Source organism: Anser cygnoides, chromosome 22 (genome assembly GCF_040182565.1).
Source record: "Anser cygnoides isolate HZ-2024a breed goose chromosome 22, Taihu_goose_T2T_genome, whole genome shotgun sequence".
In the NCBI taxonomy this organism is placed as follows: domain Eukaryota; kingdom Metazoa; phylum Chordata; class Aves; order Anseriformes; family Anatidae; genus Anser; species Anser cygnoides.
The window spans coordinates 8832251-8849847 of NC_089894.1; the positions used below are offsets into that span (position 1 = coordinate 8832251).

At 51.1% G+C, this 17597-nt stretch overlaps 2 protein-coding genes across 12 annotated transcripts in view; both read right to left on the reverse strand.

Moving 5' to 3' along the window:
* Window positions 1–821: 821 nt before the first annotated feature.
* HOXB2 (homeobox B2) lies at window positions 822–3794 on the reverse strand. The gene is made up of 2 exons (XM_066981763.1): window positions 3094–3794; window positions 822–1950 (listed from the first exon to the last, which is right to left on the reverse strand). The coding sequence occupies exons 1-2, from the start codon at window positions 3479–3481 to the stop codon at window positions 1370–1372; spliced, it is 969 nt and encodes a 322-aa protein (XP_066837864.1). The 5' UTR covers window positions 3482–3794; the 3' UTR covers window positions 822–1369.
* A 4005-nt stretch (window positions 3795–7799) lies between these two features.
* The window catches only part of HOXB3 (homeobox B3), a 57625-nt gene continuing 47827 nt past the window's right edge, over window positions 7800–17597 (reverse strand). For 7 of the 11 annotated variants that reach the window (XM_066981749.1, XM_066981752.1, XM_066981751.1 and 4 more), the window contains 3 exons: window positions 17288–17350; window positions 11241–11794; window positions 7800–10217 (listed from right to left, as the gene is read on the reverse strand). In XM_066981749.1, the coding sequence (XP_066837850.1) occupies window positions 9451–10217; window positions 11241–11676 (1203 nt within the window). In that variant the 5' untranslated portion in view covers window positions 11677–11794; window positions 17288–17350 and the 3' untranslated portion in view covers window positions 7800–9450. Of the gene's footprint in view, window positions 10218–11240; window positions 11795–14916; window positions 15787–17287; window positions 17351–17597 lie in introns of those variants that run through there. The other 4 variants (XM_066981758.1, XM_066981759.1, XM_066981760.1 and 1 more) reach the window with 3 other exon arrangements.

A 17597-nucleotide genomic window follows, 5' to 3' on the forward strand; every position in this document is an offset into this window, starting at 1 on the left:
TCCGCGAGCCGAGACAGAGCTGCGCAAACTGCTGCGGAAGGAGACCGCAGATCTACGAGGCCGGAGGTTTTCTGGGTTTTGCTGCTAAAAAGACGGGGGAGGAAAAAAGAAATGTCTCTTTCAGGCTAATCTCTTCCCCCTCTGCCCTCTGTAGCATTTATTTGTTGGCCAAAATGATGGCTCGCACCACCCATGTTTTGCTCCTACTCGAAATCCCCCTTTTTCGCATTTTCTTTCTTTAAATTACTTGTAACTGCGATGTGGCACGTTTCTATTTCCTGCTGCAAGCGATGAGAGACGGTGGAGCGGGCCCACGGCAAGGGGCAGCGCTGGCCGCTCCGGGCCGGGCTGCGGGAACGGCTGCAGGGGGCTGCGCCCCCGCCCCCAGCACGGGAGCGGAATGTGCGGGGGCTCCGCGGCGCCGCCTTTGTGCTGCCTTCCCCTCGGCCCGAGCCGTGCTTACGGGAGGGAGTCTGAGTCACAAAAACACGCCAGCGAGCGTTAGCATGGGAAACAAATACCCGGCTTCGATTCATTTAAAAAAAAAATAACAATAAAAAACAAGCTCAAAGAAAATGCAGACAGAACGGAACAGGGCAAATATTTCTGACCCACGAAGCCTCTTGCAATATTGTTTGGGAGCAATTTCTTTTGTCCTCTCTCTCAATGCACATGAACAGACTATAAAGACACCAGATCGCTGCAAATCGGGGAAGAGGAAGGAGACTGATTTAGGAAAAAAAAAAAAAAACAAACAATTTCGAATGAAATATATAGCAACCCACGTTTCTTAGTTTTATAAAGGCATTTATTTACTCTATGAAAATAATGTACAATAAATAATTTGCCATTTACTATTAAAACATTTTAATAAATAGTCTACATCTAAAACTTAAAAAGAGGAAAGAAAATTCCTCTGTTTTATTATTATCATTATCATTATCATTTTATTAAGAAATCTAAAAGTCTCATTCTGATTCCTGAGAAAGTCACTTGAAGGATTTACAAATGTTTTCTCTCGAGGCCTGACATGTCTGATGTGCGTGAGAACTATCGGGCGCCGTCTTTAAAATAAATAAGAAAAAAGCCTATAATTAAGAACTTGGTTTTAATTACAAAATAATAACAATAAAAACCCTACTCTTTTATGTGAGCCTCGTAAAATAAATACTGCGAGTGTGATTCCGGTCCCGCAAATCGAGCAGTCTCGGAAGAAAGAGTCTGGGGCTCGGGGGGGTGATTGAACGAGTGGTGGCTCGGGGGCGATTTCGGGGGCGCCCCCCCGTCCCCGCAGCCGGGGGCAGCTGGCGGCGGGGCTGGGGGCGCCTCGGCCTGGCGGGGCAGCAGCGGCAGGCGGGGAGCGGGCCCGCTACTGGAAATTCAGGTGCTGCAGCTCTGCAGCGCAAAGTGCGCTTGCAAAGAAGTCCAGGTCTTCCTCGGAGAAGTGGAGGGGGCTCCCCAGGGAGTCCTGCAGGCCGGGGGAGAGCTGCGGGCAGGGCTCTGCCGAGAAGATGCCCGGCTCCGGCGGCGAAGGCGAGTCCCGGCCGCCGGGGCGGGCGCGCTGCGGGCGGGAGGCGGCGGCGCGGGGCTGCGCCGGGCTCCGGGGGCCCCCGGGCGGCTCGGGGCGCGCCTGGCCGCGGCTGGGCCCCGGCGCGGGGCCGTCCTCGGCCTCGTCCAGGGCGTCGCTGCCCTCGTCCGGACCGGGGCAGGCGGCGTCCCCGTCGGGGGGCTCTTTGTGCCGCGTCTGCCGCTTGTGCTTCATGCGGCGGTTCTGGAACCAGACCTTGACTTGCCGCTCGGTCAGGTCGAGCAGAGCCGCGATCTCCACCCGGCGGGGCCTGCAGAGGTATTTGTTGAAGTGGAATTCCTTCTCCAGCTCCAGGAGCTGCGTGTTGGTGTACGCCGTCCGGAGCCTCCTGGAGCCGCTGGTGTCTGCGAGCCCCTGGGTGTCTTAAACACACAAAACCGCACGTTGCAAAAGAGGGAGGGGGGCCGGTGCGCGGATGGAGGGTCTGGATCCGTCCCCTCCTTGCTGCGGGCAGGGCAGGACGTGCCCCGCACTACCGAGCGGGGGTGGGGGGAGGGTTGGGGAGCCGCTGCGAGAGAAGATAAATGTTTAATTAAGCTCTTCCCACTGTGGAAGAGGGTTGGAAATCTCTCTCCGGTACCCTTGCCCCCAAGGAGGAGAAAGGATTTTGCTCCCTGGCCTCTCCCTTTAGAAACCTTTCTTCTCTGCCCCCTTCGCAGACATGGGGAATTTCGACCCGTTTTTTTCTCTCTCTCTTTCTTTTTTTTTTTTTTTCCTTTTTTTTTTTTTTTTTTTCCTGCCAGTAGGTTAGGGACTGACGCTGTGGGCTTCGATTCCTGTGTTATCTGGCCAATGAGCTTTGGTGTCCGCCTTTCTGCCTGAACATTTTTTACCTGAACGGTGCTAGGAAAATACCGAAACAGTAAATTACACTTACACATTTTGTCCCGGGGGAAGGAGGGTCCCTGGCCAGGGTTACTGAGCTCCCTGGCCAAGGGACGCCTTGGGGAGATGTTAGTTTGCCTGGAGGTTGGAGGATTTGGGGGTGTATCAGTTTTGCGATGGCGAGCTGGCTCTCCCCACTGCGCTGGATGCTGGGGACCCCTGCTCTCCGTCTTTCTGCCTCCTCATCTTGCTCGCAGCAGCCTCAGAGTTACCCACACGTCTTTCTTTCCACCCTCCGCTTTTTTTTTATTATTATTATTTTCCCTGTAGGTTGTAAAGAAAATCAAGGCTGGGAGGGAAAGTCAAGAAAATGGAGCTGTGGCTCAGCTGCCAAGTCTCCCCGCTGTAGCTCATAAAGAGCCCGACTCCCCCGGAAATCTCTTTGCTTTCGCAGAAGTTGCAGCAATTTCTCTTTTATTTGAGGGGGGGATAAATACCCGCCCCCCCGGCGGTTTACATTGCTGCGGTGCATTTTATTGCGTGACACAGTTTCGGGGAGGTGCGGGGCAAAGTCTGTCGGGGAGCCAGGGCAGGGCTGCTGGTGGGACGGCGGGGACTGTTCATCATTCGAATCCTCTCCGATTTCAGCAAACACCCCCTCACCCCCTTATTATACGAACCTGCGGGAGATCCTGCGGCAGGGATCGGCAACGAGGAAGATGATGGGGGGGAAGAGGAGGAAGACGAGGATGGAGCCTGGGTTGCTTTCTTGGACGATTTCTTCTCCTTCATCCAGGGGAATTCCGCTGCCAAGGGGCCGGGCTGTGCCGGAGGCTGGGGCTGGAGCAGGCCATGAGATGCTCTTTTTTGGCTCCTCGGTCTTCCTTGGCTGCTGGAACAAGGATTCAGGCTGAGGACGGTTTGCTCAAAAGGAGGAGGAATTAATGTCGAGTTCTTGATTGATGAAGTTTGAAATGTCTCCAGGACAGCGGGAAGAGACGTCAGGCACTCTGCGAGCGAAGGCTGGCTATTTATAAACCCGATCTCCCTCTCAAATTCAAAATTCATGGCTTTTCCAGGGCCCAGGGTTTAAAAAGCGGGAGGGGGGGAGGAAGGAGGAGGGGAAGAGAGGAAGAAATCTGAGGGCCTCAGTTTTTATGGCAGTGATGATGATGGTTCTCGGGCTTTTTATAATTGTTATATTGCTGATAATACAGGCGTATGGGGACCTTGCTCTGTTAAACTCGAGACTGGGGCGAAATTGCAGCCAATTCGTGGTCACGTGGCCATCCGCGGCCAATGGCAGGCGGGGCCTGGTGGCAAACAGAACGCATTATTTTCTTTAATTGATTAAAAAAAGGCGAGGGAAGATCCCCAGAAGAGCATCCCCGCCATCCCTCCTCGGCAGGCTGCGGGCGGCTCCGCGGGGCCAGCGGGCCAGGAGCTGCTGCCTGCACTGCGTGCACTGCCCGCACTGCCTGCACTGCCCGGTGCTGCCCGGTGCTGCCTGCACTGCCTGCACTGCGTGCACTGCCCGGTGCTGCCCGCACTGCCCGCACTGCCCGCACTGCCCGCACTGCCCGCACTGCCCGCACTGCCCGCACTGCCCGGTGCTGCCCGGTGCTGCCCGCACTGCCCGCACTGCCCGCACTGCCCGGTGCTGCCCGCACTGCCCGCACTGCCTGCACTGCCCGCACTGCCCGCACTGCCCGCACTGCCCGCACTGCCCGGTGCTGCCCGCACTGCCCGCACTGCCCGCACTGCCCGGTGCTGCCCGCACTGCCCGCACTGCCCGCACTGCCCGGTGCTGCCCGGTGCTGCCCGCACTGCGTGCACTGCCTGCACTGCCCGCACTGCCCGGTGCTGCCCTCACTGCCTGCACTGCCCGGTGCTGCCCTCACTGCCTGCACTGCCCGCACTGCCTGCACTGCCCGCACTGCCCGGTGCTGCCCTCACTGCCTGCACTGCCCGGTGCTGCCCTCACTGCCTGCACTGCCCGCACTGCCCGCACTGGCCACACTGCCTGCACTGCCCGGTGCTGCCCGCACTGCCTGCACTGCGTGCACTGCCCGGAGTTGCCCGGTGCTGCCCGCACTGCCCGCACTGCCCGCACTGCCCGGTGCTGCCCGCACTGCCCGCACTGCCCGCACTGCCTGCACTGCCCGCACTGCCTGCACTGCCCGCACTGCCCGCACTGCCTGCACTGCCTGCACTGCCTGCACTGCGTGCACTGCCCGGAGTTGCCCGGTGCTGCCCGCACTGCCTGCACTGCCCGCACTGCCTGCACTGCCCGCACTGCCCGCACTGCCTGCACTGCCCGCACTGCCTGCACTGCGTGCACTGCCCGGTGCTGCCCGCACTGCCTGCACTGCCCGCACTGCCTGCACTGCCCGCACTGCCCGCACTGCCTGCACTGCGTGCACTGCCCGCACTGCCTGCACTGCGTGCACTGCCCGGTGCTGCCCGCACTGCCTGCACTGCCCGGTGCTGCCCGCACTGCCCGGAGCTGCCCGGTGCTGCCCGCACTGCCCGCACTGCCCGCGCTGCCCGGTGCTGCCGGTGCCGGGCGGCCCCGCGGCGACGCCGTCGCTGGGCTCGGGACATTTGGTTCCCCCCCGGGGAGGCGGACGTGGGAAAAGGGCCTTTGCCCGCCCGAGGTGCCCGCCCGCAGCCGAGGAGAAGGCCCCGAACCGCAGGCGAGCAGGGCCCTCGGCACCGCCGCGGGTGCGGGCCCGTTGTGCGGATGTGCTGCGGGGCGGTCCGGTCCGCAGCTTGGTGGCTGAGCCCGGGTGTGAGGCGCTAAGGAAATCAAGTGGGCGTTCACGTCGAGTCCAGGTAGATCGGCCAGATTTACCTCGTTAAACTGCTTTAAAAGAAACAGCGTAATCCTGCTTCCAAAGCGACTCTTAACAGACCCTTTACGCTTTCCTTAAAAGCCAAACGTGTTTTTAAGGTCACGGATACCTTTGAAATCGCATTTCTGCCTTCCCACCTTTTTCCCCCATTTCTCCCTGCCAATAAACAGCTCCACTTCCAGAGTTTACAAAATAAATAAATAAAATGAAAACTCATTTCCCAAGAAGATTTTGTTGTTCTTTTTTTCTTTTTCTTCTTCTTCTTTTTTTTTTTTTTTTCTTTTAAAGTGGCCAGGTCCACACAAACCGAAAAGAAGAGAGAAACGATCAATCTTTTTCTCGAAAGAATTTGACAGCTCGGCCTAACTCACTCAGCAAAGAATTTTGGCTTTTGCTAAGGAGTTACTTCAAGCAGGAAAGAGTCGAAAAGTTTAATCCAGGGCCCAGAATTCGGGAATTGTAGAAAATAAAAAATTCTAGGGGAAAAAAAAAGTTGCTGCTGCAAAAAGGAAATCTGGCTGGGTTTTAGTTTGTTTTGTCAAGCTCCATTTCTCCCTTTTTGCAGCAGAGAAGGATTGGCAGGCTGCATTCACACAGGGAGAAGCCTAGAAACTTTTGTCAGTTAAAGCATCCGTGTGGGTGGCACGGGTTTTAGAGAAACACATAATAAATCTAAAGCTGAAATAGATACCCAACCACAGCTTAGCAAAACGACAAATAAAAATTAAAATAATAATAAAAACTAAAACTAAAATTACAAAACGCAGTTCGATTGAGGGCTTTAGAGTTTGGCAGAATTTCCCTAAAAACTTATTATCCGTGGATGTTCTCATCGAAATAAACATAAATCCTGTCAGATAGGGACTGACGTCCTAATTCATAGTTTGGTTTCCGATCATTTCTTGCTTTTTTTGGACTAAAGTGGCGTTTTGGCGGTTTCGGGCTTTGTCTTTAGGCTCCCGGTTCCTCGCTGCTCTCTGAGGGACGCGCGGTGGGGTTCACCGGGGGACCGGGGTGCAGCAGGGGAGTTTGGGGTGTAAAAGGGAACCTGCCCCAACGGGATTCGCTGCTTTTACTGACACTGAAGTGCCGAAGCAAAACAAAACAAAACGAAACAAAATATATCCGGGAAAGAGTAATTTATTTTTTTTCCCACGCGCCGTGCGGAGGCAACAGGAACAAAAACAAATCCCCGTACTCAAGGGGAAAGGCATCGCCCAGCAGCAAGGAATCCGCACGGTTAGCGAGCGATTGGGAAACGCACTCATTGAAGACAAAGCCGTGTCTGCGTCTGCAACGCGGGGGCGCAAATTAAGCCGGAGGCTGCGAGGGGTTACAGGGACGGAGGCAGCCGAGAACCCCCATGACGGGAGCACGAGCCGTGCTCCTTCCTCGGCGTTGGCTTCTCCGTACCCATTTTTAGCCGCTTCCCGGGAATCCGTGCCACAAACCCCAGCAACATGGCGACCGGGATGTGGCACTGAGAACGCTGCATTCGGCGACAGGGGAGAAAAACCGCCCCCGAACGCCAGCCCAGGCCAAGCTCCTTTTATTTGATCCGATCCCAAGCGGAGCTCGCACGCTTTTGTGCTTCTGCCTTACAGCATCCCCGACTGGCGAATTGCTCTCTGCGCGGGTAGGCACAGGCGAGCCCCAGTCCTGGGAGAAAAACGAGCCCCGTCTTTCTTTTGTGCTGTTATTTACCGTTGCGCGGGGGCTGTGATCGTTAACCTGGAACTCCACCCGCTCACGAGTGGGGGCCGGGAGCAGCCCGGGCCGCTTCTCCCCCGGCTCCGTGCCGCCGTCCCCCCCGCACGCGGCCGTTTCTCCGCGCACCCCCGGGCGTGCCCGGCTGCGCGTACCCGCGTGGGGGGGGCACGGGCACACGGCAGGCCCGGCGTCGCGGTGCTGCACTCCCACGGCCCGGGCCTGCCGTCGGTGTTCCCCGGTACCTCCTAAAGCCTGCCCGGCCTCCCCGCCCGGCAGCGTCTACACCTACACCTCCCCCTCTGCCAGCCGCGGGAGCGGAGCCTCTCGCCCCCTCCGGAGCCGCGGGGCTCGCCCCGGCCCCGGCCCCCCCCCGCCTCCCCGCTCCGACGGAGCGCCTCGGGGAGGGCGCGTGCCCGCGGCCGTGCCCGCGCAGCGCCTCGGCGCCGCGGAACTCCCCGCGCGCGGCCCGCGCCCTTTGTGCGCCGCCCGCCTTTGTGCTCGCGGCGGCCCAATGGCAGCGCGGCCCCGCGCCACGTGAGCCCTTTGTGGCCGCGGGCGGGAGCAGGCCCGGGGCGGCGGGAGCGGGAGCGGCCCCGGCCCCTCCGGGACTTCGCTCGCTCCTCTTCCTTCCCCTTCTCCCTCTTCTCCTTCCCGTTCTTCTCCTTCTTCTTTTCCTCTTTCTCTTTCTCTTTCTCTTTCTCTTTCTCTTTCTCTTTCTCTTTCTCTTTCTCTTTCTCTTTCTCTTTCTCTTTCTCTTTCTCTTTCTCTTTTTCTCTTTCTCTTTCTCTGCTTTTAAATCCGACTGATAGGACGAGATAAAATTGATAACAGAAAGTTTATTCAAGAATTGTTCAACAGACAACCCTTAAGCAAGGAAATAAAATAACTACTGTAAGAACAAAGAAAGAACTCCGGAGAGGAGGGCGAGGTGGGAGGGAGGGGTCAGCTCTAGCTCTTCTAACCGGGACTATACAATTACAGGCTGGTTCTGCTCTCATGCCTCCAGTAGAACTAATTACATTATTCATAAGTACGAAGGTAACATAAAACTACTGGTCCTTCTAAATTACAATAACTAAAATAAGCTTGTTGTACAATGACAAGGAAACACAATGTCCTTTATAACAAGTAAATACTAAAAAAGTACAATTTGATTCTTTTTTTTTCCTCATATAAATACATAATATTGGGGATAAATAATACAAAAAGGAAAATATTTTAAACTGGCTATAACCAATAAATATATATGAATGTTCACCAGAACACACACCTATTGAAGGACATCTCGACTGAGTTGGACGGACACCCTTCAAAGTTGTTTTTATACCCATTATATGTAAACTCTAAGTGCAACAAAGATGTCCAGACAAGAAAGCATTAGCAAATACTAGAGATCCATTCACTTCTGCTTCGATTGGAGGACATTCAATTTGTTCAAATATACCCTGTTTTCACGTAAGGTCAGGAGAAGAGGAGGAAAGAAGCATAGGACTTCTAAGTCTTAAGATTGCTTTTCTGTTAATGAACCCTAAGGAAAATCCCCCCGCTCCCTCCCCCCCCCAAAAAAAAAAAAAGAAAAAAGAAAAAAAAGAAAAAAGTCAACCAACGGTGTCATCGAATGGAAAAATGGAAACTTCACAGTATCAGTGCAAAGGTGGAAAAATATTCAGACCTGTCAACTCTTTCTCCCTCTCTTTGGACTGCTATTAGTGTGGTTGGGTTTTTAGGCATTTCAGAAATTTGTTTCCTGAACCTTTTTCAATTCTTAGACCTCTCTTATTCTATTTTTTTAATTATTTTTGAGAGGGGAGGTGGGGTAAGAGGGGAAGAGTGTGAATGCTACACGTTGGCAGGTGTGTATATTTGCAGTTTATGTGGGGATTGGTGGAAAGTTACTCATCAAAAAAGGATGCCCTTCCTCTGAAGGCTGGAAAGGAAAGCACAACGTTTTTCTAGAGAAGATGTTGAAGAGGAGGGTAGTTTTCTTGGGAATCTCTTTTGATTGCCTATATAGACAGGTGTGCATGTTTCTGTAGATGCAGAGACACCAACTGTTTAAGATTTGGCTGGCTGACTATTCTGCTGTCCACTGTCCAAGAATTACCAGCGGTAATCTGTAGTTTGTTTGAAAATTAAGGATGTTGCTTCTAAAAAATCTGCTAGATTCCCACAAATCTACCCAAAAACAGCTTCAGAAGCATTTGTGTTGACCCACAGGAGGTATATCTCTTCAGAGAGAAAGCTGCTTTTGGCAGTAAATACTGAAATGGTTGGAAATTGTGCCTAATGGAACCCAGAAATAATAACGGCAAGCACAAAAACCTAAGAACGAAAGAAAAAAAACCATCAGCGAAAGAAAAACAATAAACAGCTCAACACAAATGCTTCTGAAGCCAGTCCTGCCCTCTTCCCCTCCTCTCTGTCCCATGTCGGGGTCCCATCCAGTCGACTCGAGCCTGTCCCTGCTCCCTATCACAGGTGGGTCAGTTTGGGCGCCTCCTGGATTCTGCCCTGAGAAGATGCGTGGTGCGTGGAAAGGTCTGTGTAGGTGGGGTGGGTCTCGCACGGTCCGTGGTGCTGGCTCGGAGGCATCTGCGGAGGCCCACTGTAGTCCATGCTGGCTGCCTGGGGATGTGGCAGGTGATTGAGGCCATAAAGGGATGGGCCAGAGGTGGGCATAGAATCCACATAGTTACCTCCAACATAGACGGGACTTCCCTGCATACTGGGAGTCCCGTAGGCCACCCCATTCCCTTGTAACACGTGGGGGTCGTACTCAGGGGCCGTGTTGGTGTACTTCTGTTGGGAGGGGCAGCCTTTGATGGGGTTTTGGTAGTTAGTTGGCATGGCATAGGCATTTTGGTGGGGCTTATTGAAGGAAGGCGGTGAGGGGGCATCGTAGTTACTGCTCATGGTGTGCAAGGCATTCATAAATCCGGCGGAGGATTGCATGGGCTGGGGCGGGCTGCTGGTGGGAGAAGGCCCTCCAGAAGAAGACCCCATGCCTTTTGACTTCTGATCTTTCTTATACTTCATCCTCCTGTTCTGGAACCAGATCTTGATCTGCCTCTCACTGAGGTTCAACAGGTTGGCCATCTCCACACGGCGGGGCCTGCACAGGTAGCGGTTGAAGTGGAATTCCTTCTCCAGCTCCACCAGCTGAGCACTGGTGTAGGCTGTGCGGGCTCTCTTGGAGGCCGAGGAGCCTGGAGGGCTTTTCTCGCCACTGCAGGTTTCTGCTGGCCGCGAAATGAAATAAAAGATAATTACTTACATGCAGAAATTGAATGCATCGTTTCTTAATAAATCCTGGAACAGGCACAAGAGTTCAACCCCCCCCTTCCCTCACCCCCTTGCATTAGCCTGCACTCCATAATCATGTCATTTATTAAGAGTTCTGTTCTCCAAAGCTGCCCCTGGTTTATGAAAATTTGATCATGTCATGTAGAAAAGGATTCCAGGGCCATTTATTTAGGAGTCGATTATTTTCAACAGATAATTTTGAGAAAATAATATTTGGCAGGGGGGCACTCACTGCAAAGCCAATTAATATTAACATGGGTCAGTGTTGGGAGGTACTTTGTTTGCCAAGGTGTTAATACACATACACATCTTGTGTGCAGCTCATATTTGTGTAACAGAAATATTTACACGCACATTGTTAAACACCAAATCGCATTTGTACCTATGTTTTTGTAATATAAGCATGTATATAATAGATAAACGATACTAATGTAGTGAAGTGCATGCTGCAGAGCTTATGTGAGTGCATTTGTCACAACAGTGCTATTTCTATACTGATTTTTTATCTGCGATTGCATTAGAGATGCATGTGTGTATGCATGCAGAAATAGCCTCGTATTTATGCATATGCTCCCTACAGGCACACACAGTCAGAGAGCACCATGTTTACTGCTGTGTCTGGAGGCAGAGAGGAAGGAAGAAAACAAGCACTCGGCTTTCTCATCTCTAGATTGATCGGGGGTGCACATTTCTGGGTGTCTGCATCTGCACGGCCAGACATTGGCTGTGTACAGCCACCTGGCTGCACTTCCCCGAGGTGCCCTGGTTATGTTCAGAAGCAACCAAGGGTTCGGTCAGCACTGCAGGATGGGCCAAGGCTGCTTGGGATCATGCCCAGCACCTGGATCCTCTCTGGATCCTTCCCCCCCAACCTTCCTCCAAAAAAGACCCCTCCGGACAGTGGCTCTGTTACCTCACAAGTTAGGAAAACAGATGGTTACAAGAGCAGAACAGTGTACCTGTGCTAGGGGAAGTGTTTTTCTGTTTGGAGTTTTGCCTCGATTCTTTCATCCAGGGGAAAATCTGCTTGGTGAGACTGGCGTTTGCACTGAGGTTGGCTTTGCTGGGGGCACTTTTACTGCTCCCTGACTGGTTATTGCTGTTGCTACTGGTGCTGTTGGTGGCAGGGTTTGGGGGCGGCGAGACAGTTGGAGGTGGATGGTGCTCCTGGGGCAAACTTGGACGCATGCAGCTCCCATTCAGGTCTTTACTTTTTGCGTGAGGGGTTGTGTTGCCAAGGGACTGGAGGGAGCAGGCAGACCTCTGATAGTCACTCTCCACATGAGAGCCTGGCTGGAAGGGCTGCTGCGGACCCTCGTAGCCGAACCCGTTGGTGCTCCCATAGGAGTAGCCCCCAAAGAGCGTGGAGCTGTCGTAGTATGTTGTCTTCTGCATCTCTGGGATTCCCCAAAATGATTTTTCCGGCTACCAGGGTCTTGACACCCCTATGGCAGAACATTGGCACCCCAAGGCCACGTGACAGGCCGTTTCCAGCTGTCTATTTGAAGCTGACCTGAAAGGTTAGGAGAAAACACACAATAATAGTACCCAGCCTATGAATCCATCTTGGGGCCTGAAAGGCACATGACATGAATAGGGTCCTGCAGAACGGGGTGAACAGATGCTTTGAGCAGATTTTGTCCTGTGTGCAGCCTAAGAAAGCTCATCAGATGTTTTAGTGCAAAAGTGTTGAGCTGATTTTTAGGAGTAGTTTTCCTGGTTGTTGTTTGTTTGCCCCTTTTTTTCTCAGAGCATAACAACGAGGTTGTATAACTACGCACATGCTCAGTAAGTACATGTGGTTACATCTATTTACGTCTATTTACATCTATATTTATCTCTCATCTCTCTATATATACACATAGGAATACACACATATACCCATTGAGGGGGGTAGCACACACAGATCCATGTGCAGTTGTGCACATTAACGTAAATACAAGAATATGGAACAGATAATTGCTAGCTACAAGCATGAGAGGAATGAGATTCGTGCCTTCTTATCCCTGACCTATTCAAATCAGCCATTCGCAGACATAAAAAACAGCAGGATGTTTTAGAGTCAGAACAGTATGCTGAGTTTATTGTAAGGCCACTCTCTGGTATATTTGTTCTAAAACTGAAAACAGCCAATAGTTGATATGTTTTATCCAGGTAAAAGTGTCCTGACACAGTTGGCTCAATTTGCTGTTTACACAGAGACTCACAATGTCTTTGGAATTCGGGGCAAATATTTTAAGCAGATTTAAGCAGGGGCATGAATTCAAGAATGTGCTTCCTTCAGCCTGTTTGTTGGTCTCTCTCTCTCTTTCTTTGGCAGCACAGGTTGTATTTAGAAAACATACCCTTTTGTTGCCTACAGTGCTTCATACTCATTGCTCTTGAATCTGGAACTATTGTTGCCAAGATGTAATTCCAAAAGCAGTTTAATTGCCTTTTTTTTTTTCCCTTAGAAAACAAACGTGTCACCAGACCATTTGCTCCTAACTTTGTAGCCCGTTGATTTTCCATCATTCCTCTCTCCCCAAGTCCAAGCCCTAGAAGTCTAAAAACCCAATTCAAAACCTCAAATTACAAAATGAAACCTTTCTTTTCTTTCTCTCTGTCCTTTTCCTTCTTTTCTTTCTTTCTTTTTCTTTTTCTTTTTCTTTTTCTTCTTTTTCTTTTTCTTTTTCTTTTTCTTTTTCTTTTTCTTTTTCTTTTTCTTTTTCTTTTTCTTTTTCTTTCTTTCTTTCTTTCTTTCTTTCTTTCTTTCTTTCTTTCTTTCTTTCTTTCTTTCTTTCTTTTTCTTTCTTTCTAACATAAACTTTCTCTACAATGCAGACAGAGTAAAAATACCCTCAGAAATATGAAAACTATTATTACTGAAAATAATCTGATGTGTAGCTAACATCTTTTAAAAAGGCAGTGACTTCTCTCTGCAGCTCAGAGTTTGCAAGGAGCCACTGAACATTTTGTTTTGAAATTGATATCCATTGTATATTTAATTGTACCTATTGTATATTTAATTTTATCTGGGCTCTTTCATTCTCTAAAATAAAATAAAATAAAATAAAATAAAATAAAATAAAATAAAATAAAATAAAATAAACTCTGCGGAGATAGAATCTAATGTGATATTTCTGAGTACTGGGGTTTAACAGGAGCCACAGCTCAACAATAAATAACATCTTTTTTTCCGTTCCCTTCTCTTCCCTTCCCTGACTGCTGTGTTCCTCTGCCATGGCAGACGAAACCTCCGTATACTTCTAACACAGCCTCAGACAGTGTCCACGAAGGGACTGGTTTGCTTTTTACACTGATTAAATCCTTTCTGCATTCCCAAATCTGTATTGTATCTTCCACCGAGATGTATTATTGTCTATAGGGAGAATTATATCTTTGCTGGGAGTTATTCTCCTCTGGTTCCCGCACCATGATAAATAAGTCTTATTAAAAAGTATACTCCAGTACCATAGCTGAGAAGCTGTGAATTAATTAACAAACAGCAGCGCCGTTATTATGAATAGGTTTGCTGAAAATGTCTAGAAGGGCAGAGGTGGGAATTTCTCCAAGGCCTTCCTGTCTGGCATAGGTTTCTTAAAAAAAAAAAAAAAAAAAAAAAAAGCAAAACCAACTGAAAAGAGAACCGAGTGAAGAGGTTCAGCGAAAGCAGCTAAAAATAACAGTTTTTTTTTTTTTAGAAAAAAAAAGGCCATGAAATAAATTTACAGTCCCCTTCGCCCAAAAGCTCTCTCGCTTGTGGCTTCCAGAGATTTGCTTTGTACCTCATCTCTCAGCGCCTCACAAATGCCGCTCATTTATCTTTGCCGAGGACGGCCGCAATCCTAATTATTTACTCCAAGGAATTGTTTAAAAAAAAATCTCAGGCAGAATAATAAATATTCGATTATCTCCTGTTCCAATTAAAGCCGGGCAGGGTCCTTGCCGGGGTCTCCTCGCGCTCCAAGTTTCGCTCTGCCAGCCGTAACGTTTAACCACAACTCCTCGCCAGGAACTTTTGGGGGCGAAGCTTCGGGGGCACGGAAATAAAATCGGGGAGGGGAAAGGCGCGAGGGGAGAGGGCTGCGGGCGAAGGGAAATCCAGCGCCCGGGGGAAGAAGGTAGAGGAACTCTAAGGCGGATGTCTTCCTCGTAAAACCGTTCCCTCCATGTTGGAAATCCTAAATTCCCGACCTGGCTCTGTTTATGAAGAAGAGCAGCGCCTTTCCCCTCCCCCCGCCCCTCCTAAGGAATATTGCCCGGAGCCGGTGAAAACAGGAATAGCCCCGGGTTTAATTTCAATTATTATCGATAATAAATATCCTACACATGCCCTTAACAATAAGTCGGCTGCTGAGAAAGACCTCAGATCCCAGCGACTGCCTTGCGGTGCATATGCCTGGAAAATAGAGACACATTCCTAAAATTTCCCTCATCCCTCCCCCACAACCGAGCTTCACCCCAAGCCTAACTCCCCAGTTGTAAAGCAGGGGAAAAGGGCCCTGGATGAGGGCTGCAAAAGAGCCTCTGCGTGGAAGGAAGCTTAAAGCTTGTGAACTCTTCTTGAACCGAGATTGGAGTCATATGGTCATAAATCATTGGGACATATACTCCGCCATTCACAAAGTGATAGCCTATTTGAGTCCGGCTTACCTTAGTCTCTGACGAGCAAAGCACAGGCAGACATAATATATTTTCACATCCAGCATCCACGCAATCAATAAGCAAGGAATGACCCCCTTCCTTTAAAAACGTTAAAGGAGTACACGAGAGGAAAAAATCCAGCATATGTATGTATAAATGTATTAAAAAAAAAAAAAGCCAAAACAGGGGGGAGGGGGCTCAGCCAGTGGAGCTTTCGGTTACGGCAGCTCAAATTGTCTCTGTCTCCGTTTGGGAAGAAAAAAAATCAAGATGCTTTCCAGCTTCCAAGATGTGCAGAAAAACTGAGGGCTTTGAATGGACAAACCCTGAGATTCTAGTTGCCCTATAGACTGGTACGCTCTGCTCACTGATAACAATGGCCTCTGCTTTACCACAGCAAAGGGGAAGAAGGGAAAGGAGAAGGGAAAAAAAAAAAAAAAAAAGAAAGAAAGAAAAGCTGAACACAACCCCCCCCCCCCCCCCCTTTTAACTATGCAATGCTTGGCTAGGATTAAAATAATAACGAAAAGAATCCAGGCTACGGGGAGGGCGGGGGGCGAGGGGGAAATAAAGCGGAGGGGATATTTAAAAATAAAGAATTGGGCTGGATTGCTGGGCAAAGCCAACGAGCCTCCCAAACAGCGTCACTAGTGAAAAATTATGCTAATTGCAGACGTGGTGGACAGAGGCCTAGACAGAAAGATAGCAAAGCTTGCCTTTGATTCACGTGTTTAACAATTAGGTGTCAATTTATGCTAATAAACCGTTTCAACATAGTCATGGTGTGTCCCCCCCCCGTTGCCGGCTGCAGTCGCGGCGCTTTCAACAGCCGCCGCTGCCCCTCCGCGGCCCTTCGGCGGCGAGAGGCCCCCCCCGGGGCGGCCCAGAGCCGGGGGGCGCTGGGGGCTGGGGGGGGGGGGGGCTGGGGGCGGCCCCGCAGCCTCTCCGGGGCGCGGGGGGAGCCGGGGGGGGCCCGCGGAACTCGCGCGGAGTTCGCGTCCCGGCCGCTGCCTGCGGGCGGCTCCCGGCCCCGCGGGGGGGAGCCGCGGCTCGGGGGGGTCGGGGCGCGAGCACCGGGGGGACGCGACCGCTGAGGCCGGGGGTCGGGGCAGCCGCTGGTGCCGCTCGGGGTGCCGCTGTGCGGCCCGAGGCGCACGCCTTCCTCCGCTCCCAGAAACTCGCCGAGCTGCGTTCTGGGGAGCGTCCGTGACGAGGAGGGGCTGGCGAGTGGGAGGAAGGCAGGGCAAAGAATTTAGGTGTCTGCACTTTTTTTTTTTTTTTTTTAAGTGCTACTTTTGTTGCCCATCGCAATTATCTTCCCTCCTTTAATTCTGGCGCTCGCTCCTTCGGCTAAGTGCTGACGGGGGGGATTTACGTTTAGCAACAAGACAAGGAGTGACCAGAAGGGCTCTGTGGACTTCGCGGGGAAGGCATGCCCCGGCTGGGGGGGCTGCATCGCCTTTCTTTTTTTTTTTTTCACCTTAGGCGAGTGATTCTGGAAAGGGGAAAGAAGTGCGTCCAAGCAAACATTTGAGTTTTGAGAGAACTTAACTCTGAGTTGGACAGCCACGGTTTTCTAGGTGATGGATAAAGTCTTATCCCAAGGACTACGGTGTTTCCAGCTATTGTTCTGACTGCAACGTTCAGATCTCTGAAGTGAGAGTTTCGACCGGGGACATCCCTATTGCGATTTTTTATCCCCGTGTGACTTTTTATAAAGTGCTCCAAAATAAATCCTCTGCTACAAGTTAGTTCATATTTTGGAGCCCCCGGCGCTGAAACTCCAGGGAAGGAGAGAGGAAAAACTGTCGCGGACTCTTTTTAAAGACTTCTCTGTAGGTGAAGTACTCTGTAGGTTTCTGAATATGGATGTCCACTGACTTATTATGGTACCTAGGCAATCAGAAGTATCTCGGGTTCTGCAAGTAACTCCTCTGAAGTGCAAAATTTTGTTTTAAGCTTAACTGGCAGCCGAAAAAAAAATAAGGAGGTCGTTGCACGTTTATGTGTTGAGTTCTTCTAAAGAGTTTTTAGGCTTGCTGTGTATTACCATCTTTGCTTTGGTTGCAGCTTATTTTTCTTTAAAATGTAACTTCCTCGCACAAAATTGGCAGCAAATGTTGCGATCTGACTGGCTTTCCCTTCAAAGGGAGTACAGGAAATATCTTGCATTTAAAACACTCCCTCAAAGTTACGGCCATAAATCACAAAGTTTAAAGACAAGCAAGTAGCAAAATGGAAATACTGAAATCCAGGGCACCGTGCTCCGTGCAGGTGGGGGGGGTCACGCTGGGTGACTGCAGCAGGAATGGCTTCCAAGGCTGATGCAGAGAGACGGACAGAGGGAGAGGGACCAGGTAGGATATTCAGCAAAACTCACCAATTCTCGGATGTCCGGTCCAGCAAATACGAGGCTGTGGTGGACTTTGAGAAAGGAGAAGAACTGAAGGGGGGGAAGAAAAAAGTATGAAACTTCGGTCAGAAAAGCGTGGACAAGGGAATGCAAAAGGAATTCATCATACAGAGAAATGCTGGGTGGGAATGGGGGAGAAGACAGGCTCTAATAACAAAAGCCCCAGCAGTTCCCCTCGGAGGTTACTCCTCATCCGAGCCGCCACGGCATTTCCAGGGAGCGCACCGCTCGCCGCGCGTTCGTACCCGAGTTGAGCCGGGGGGGGGGGAGGTGGGGC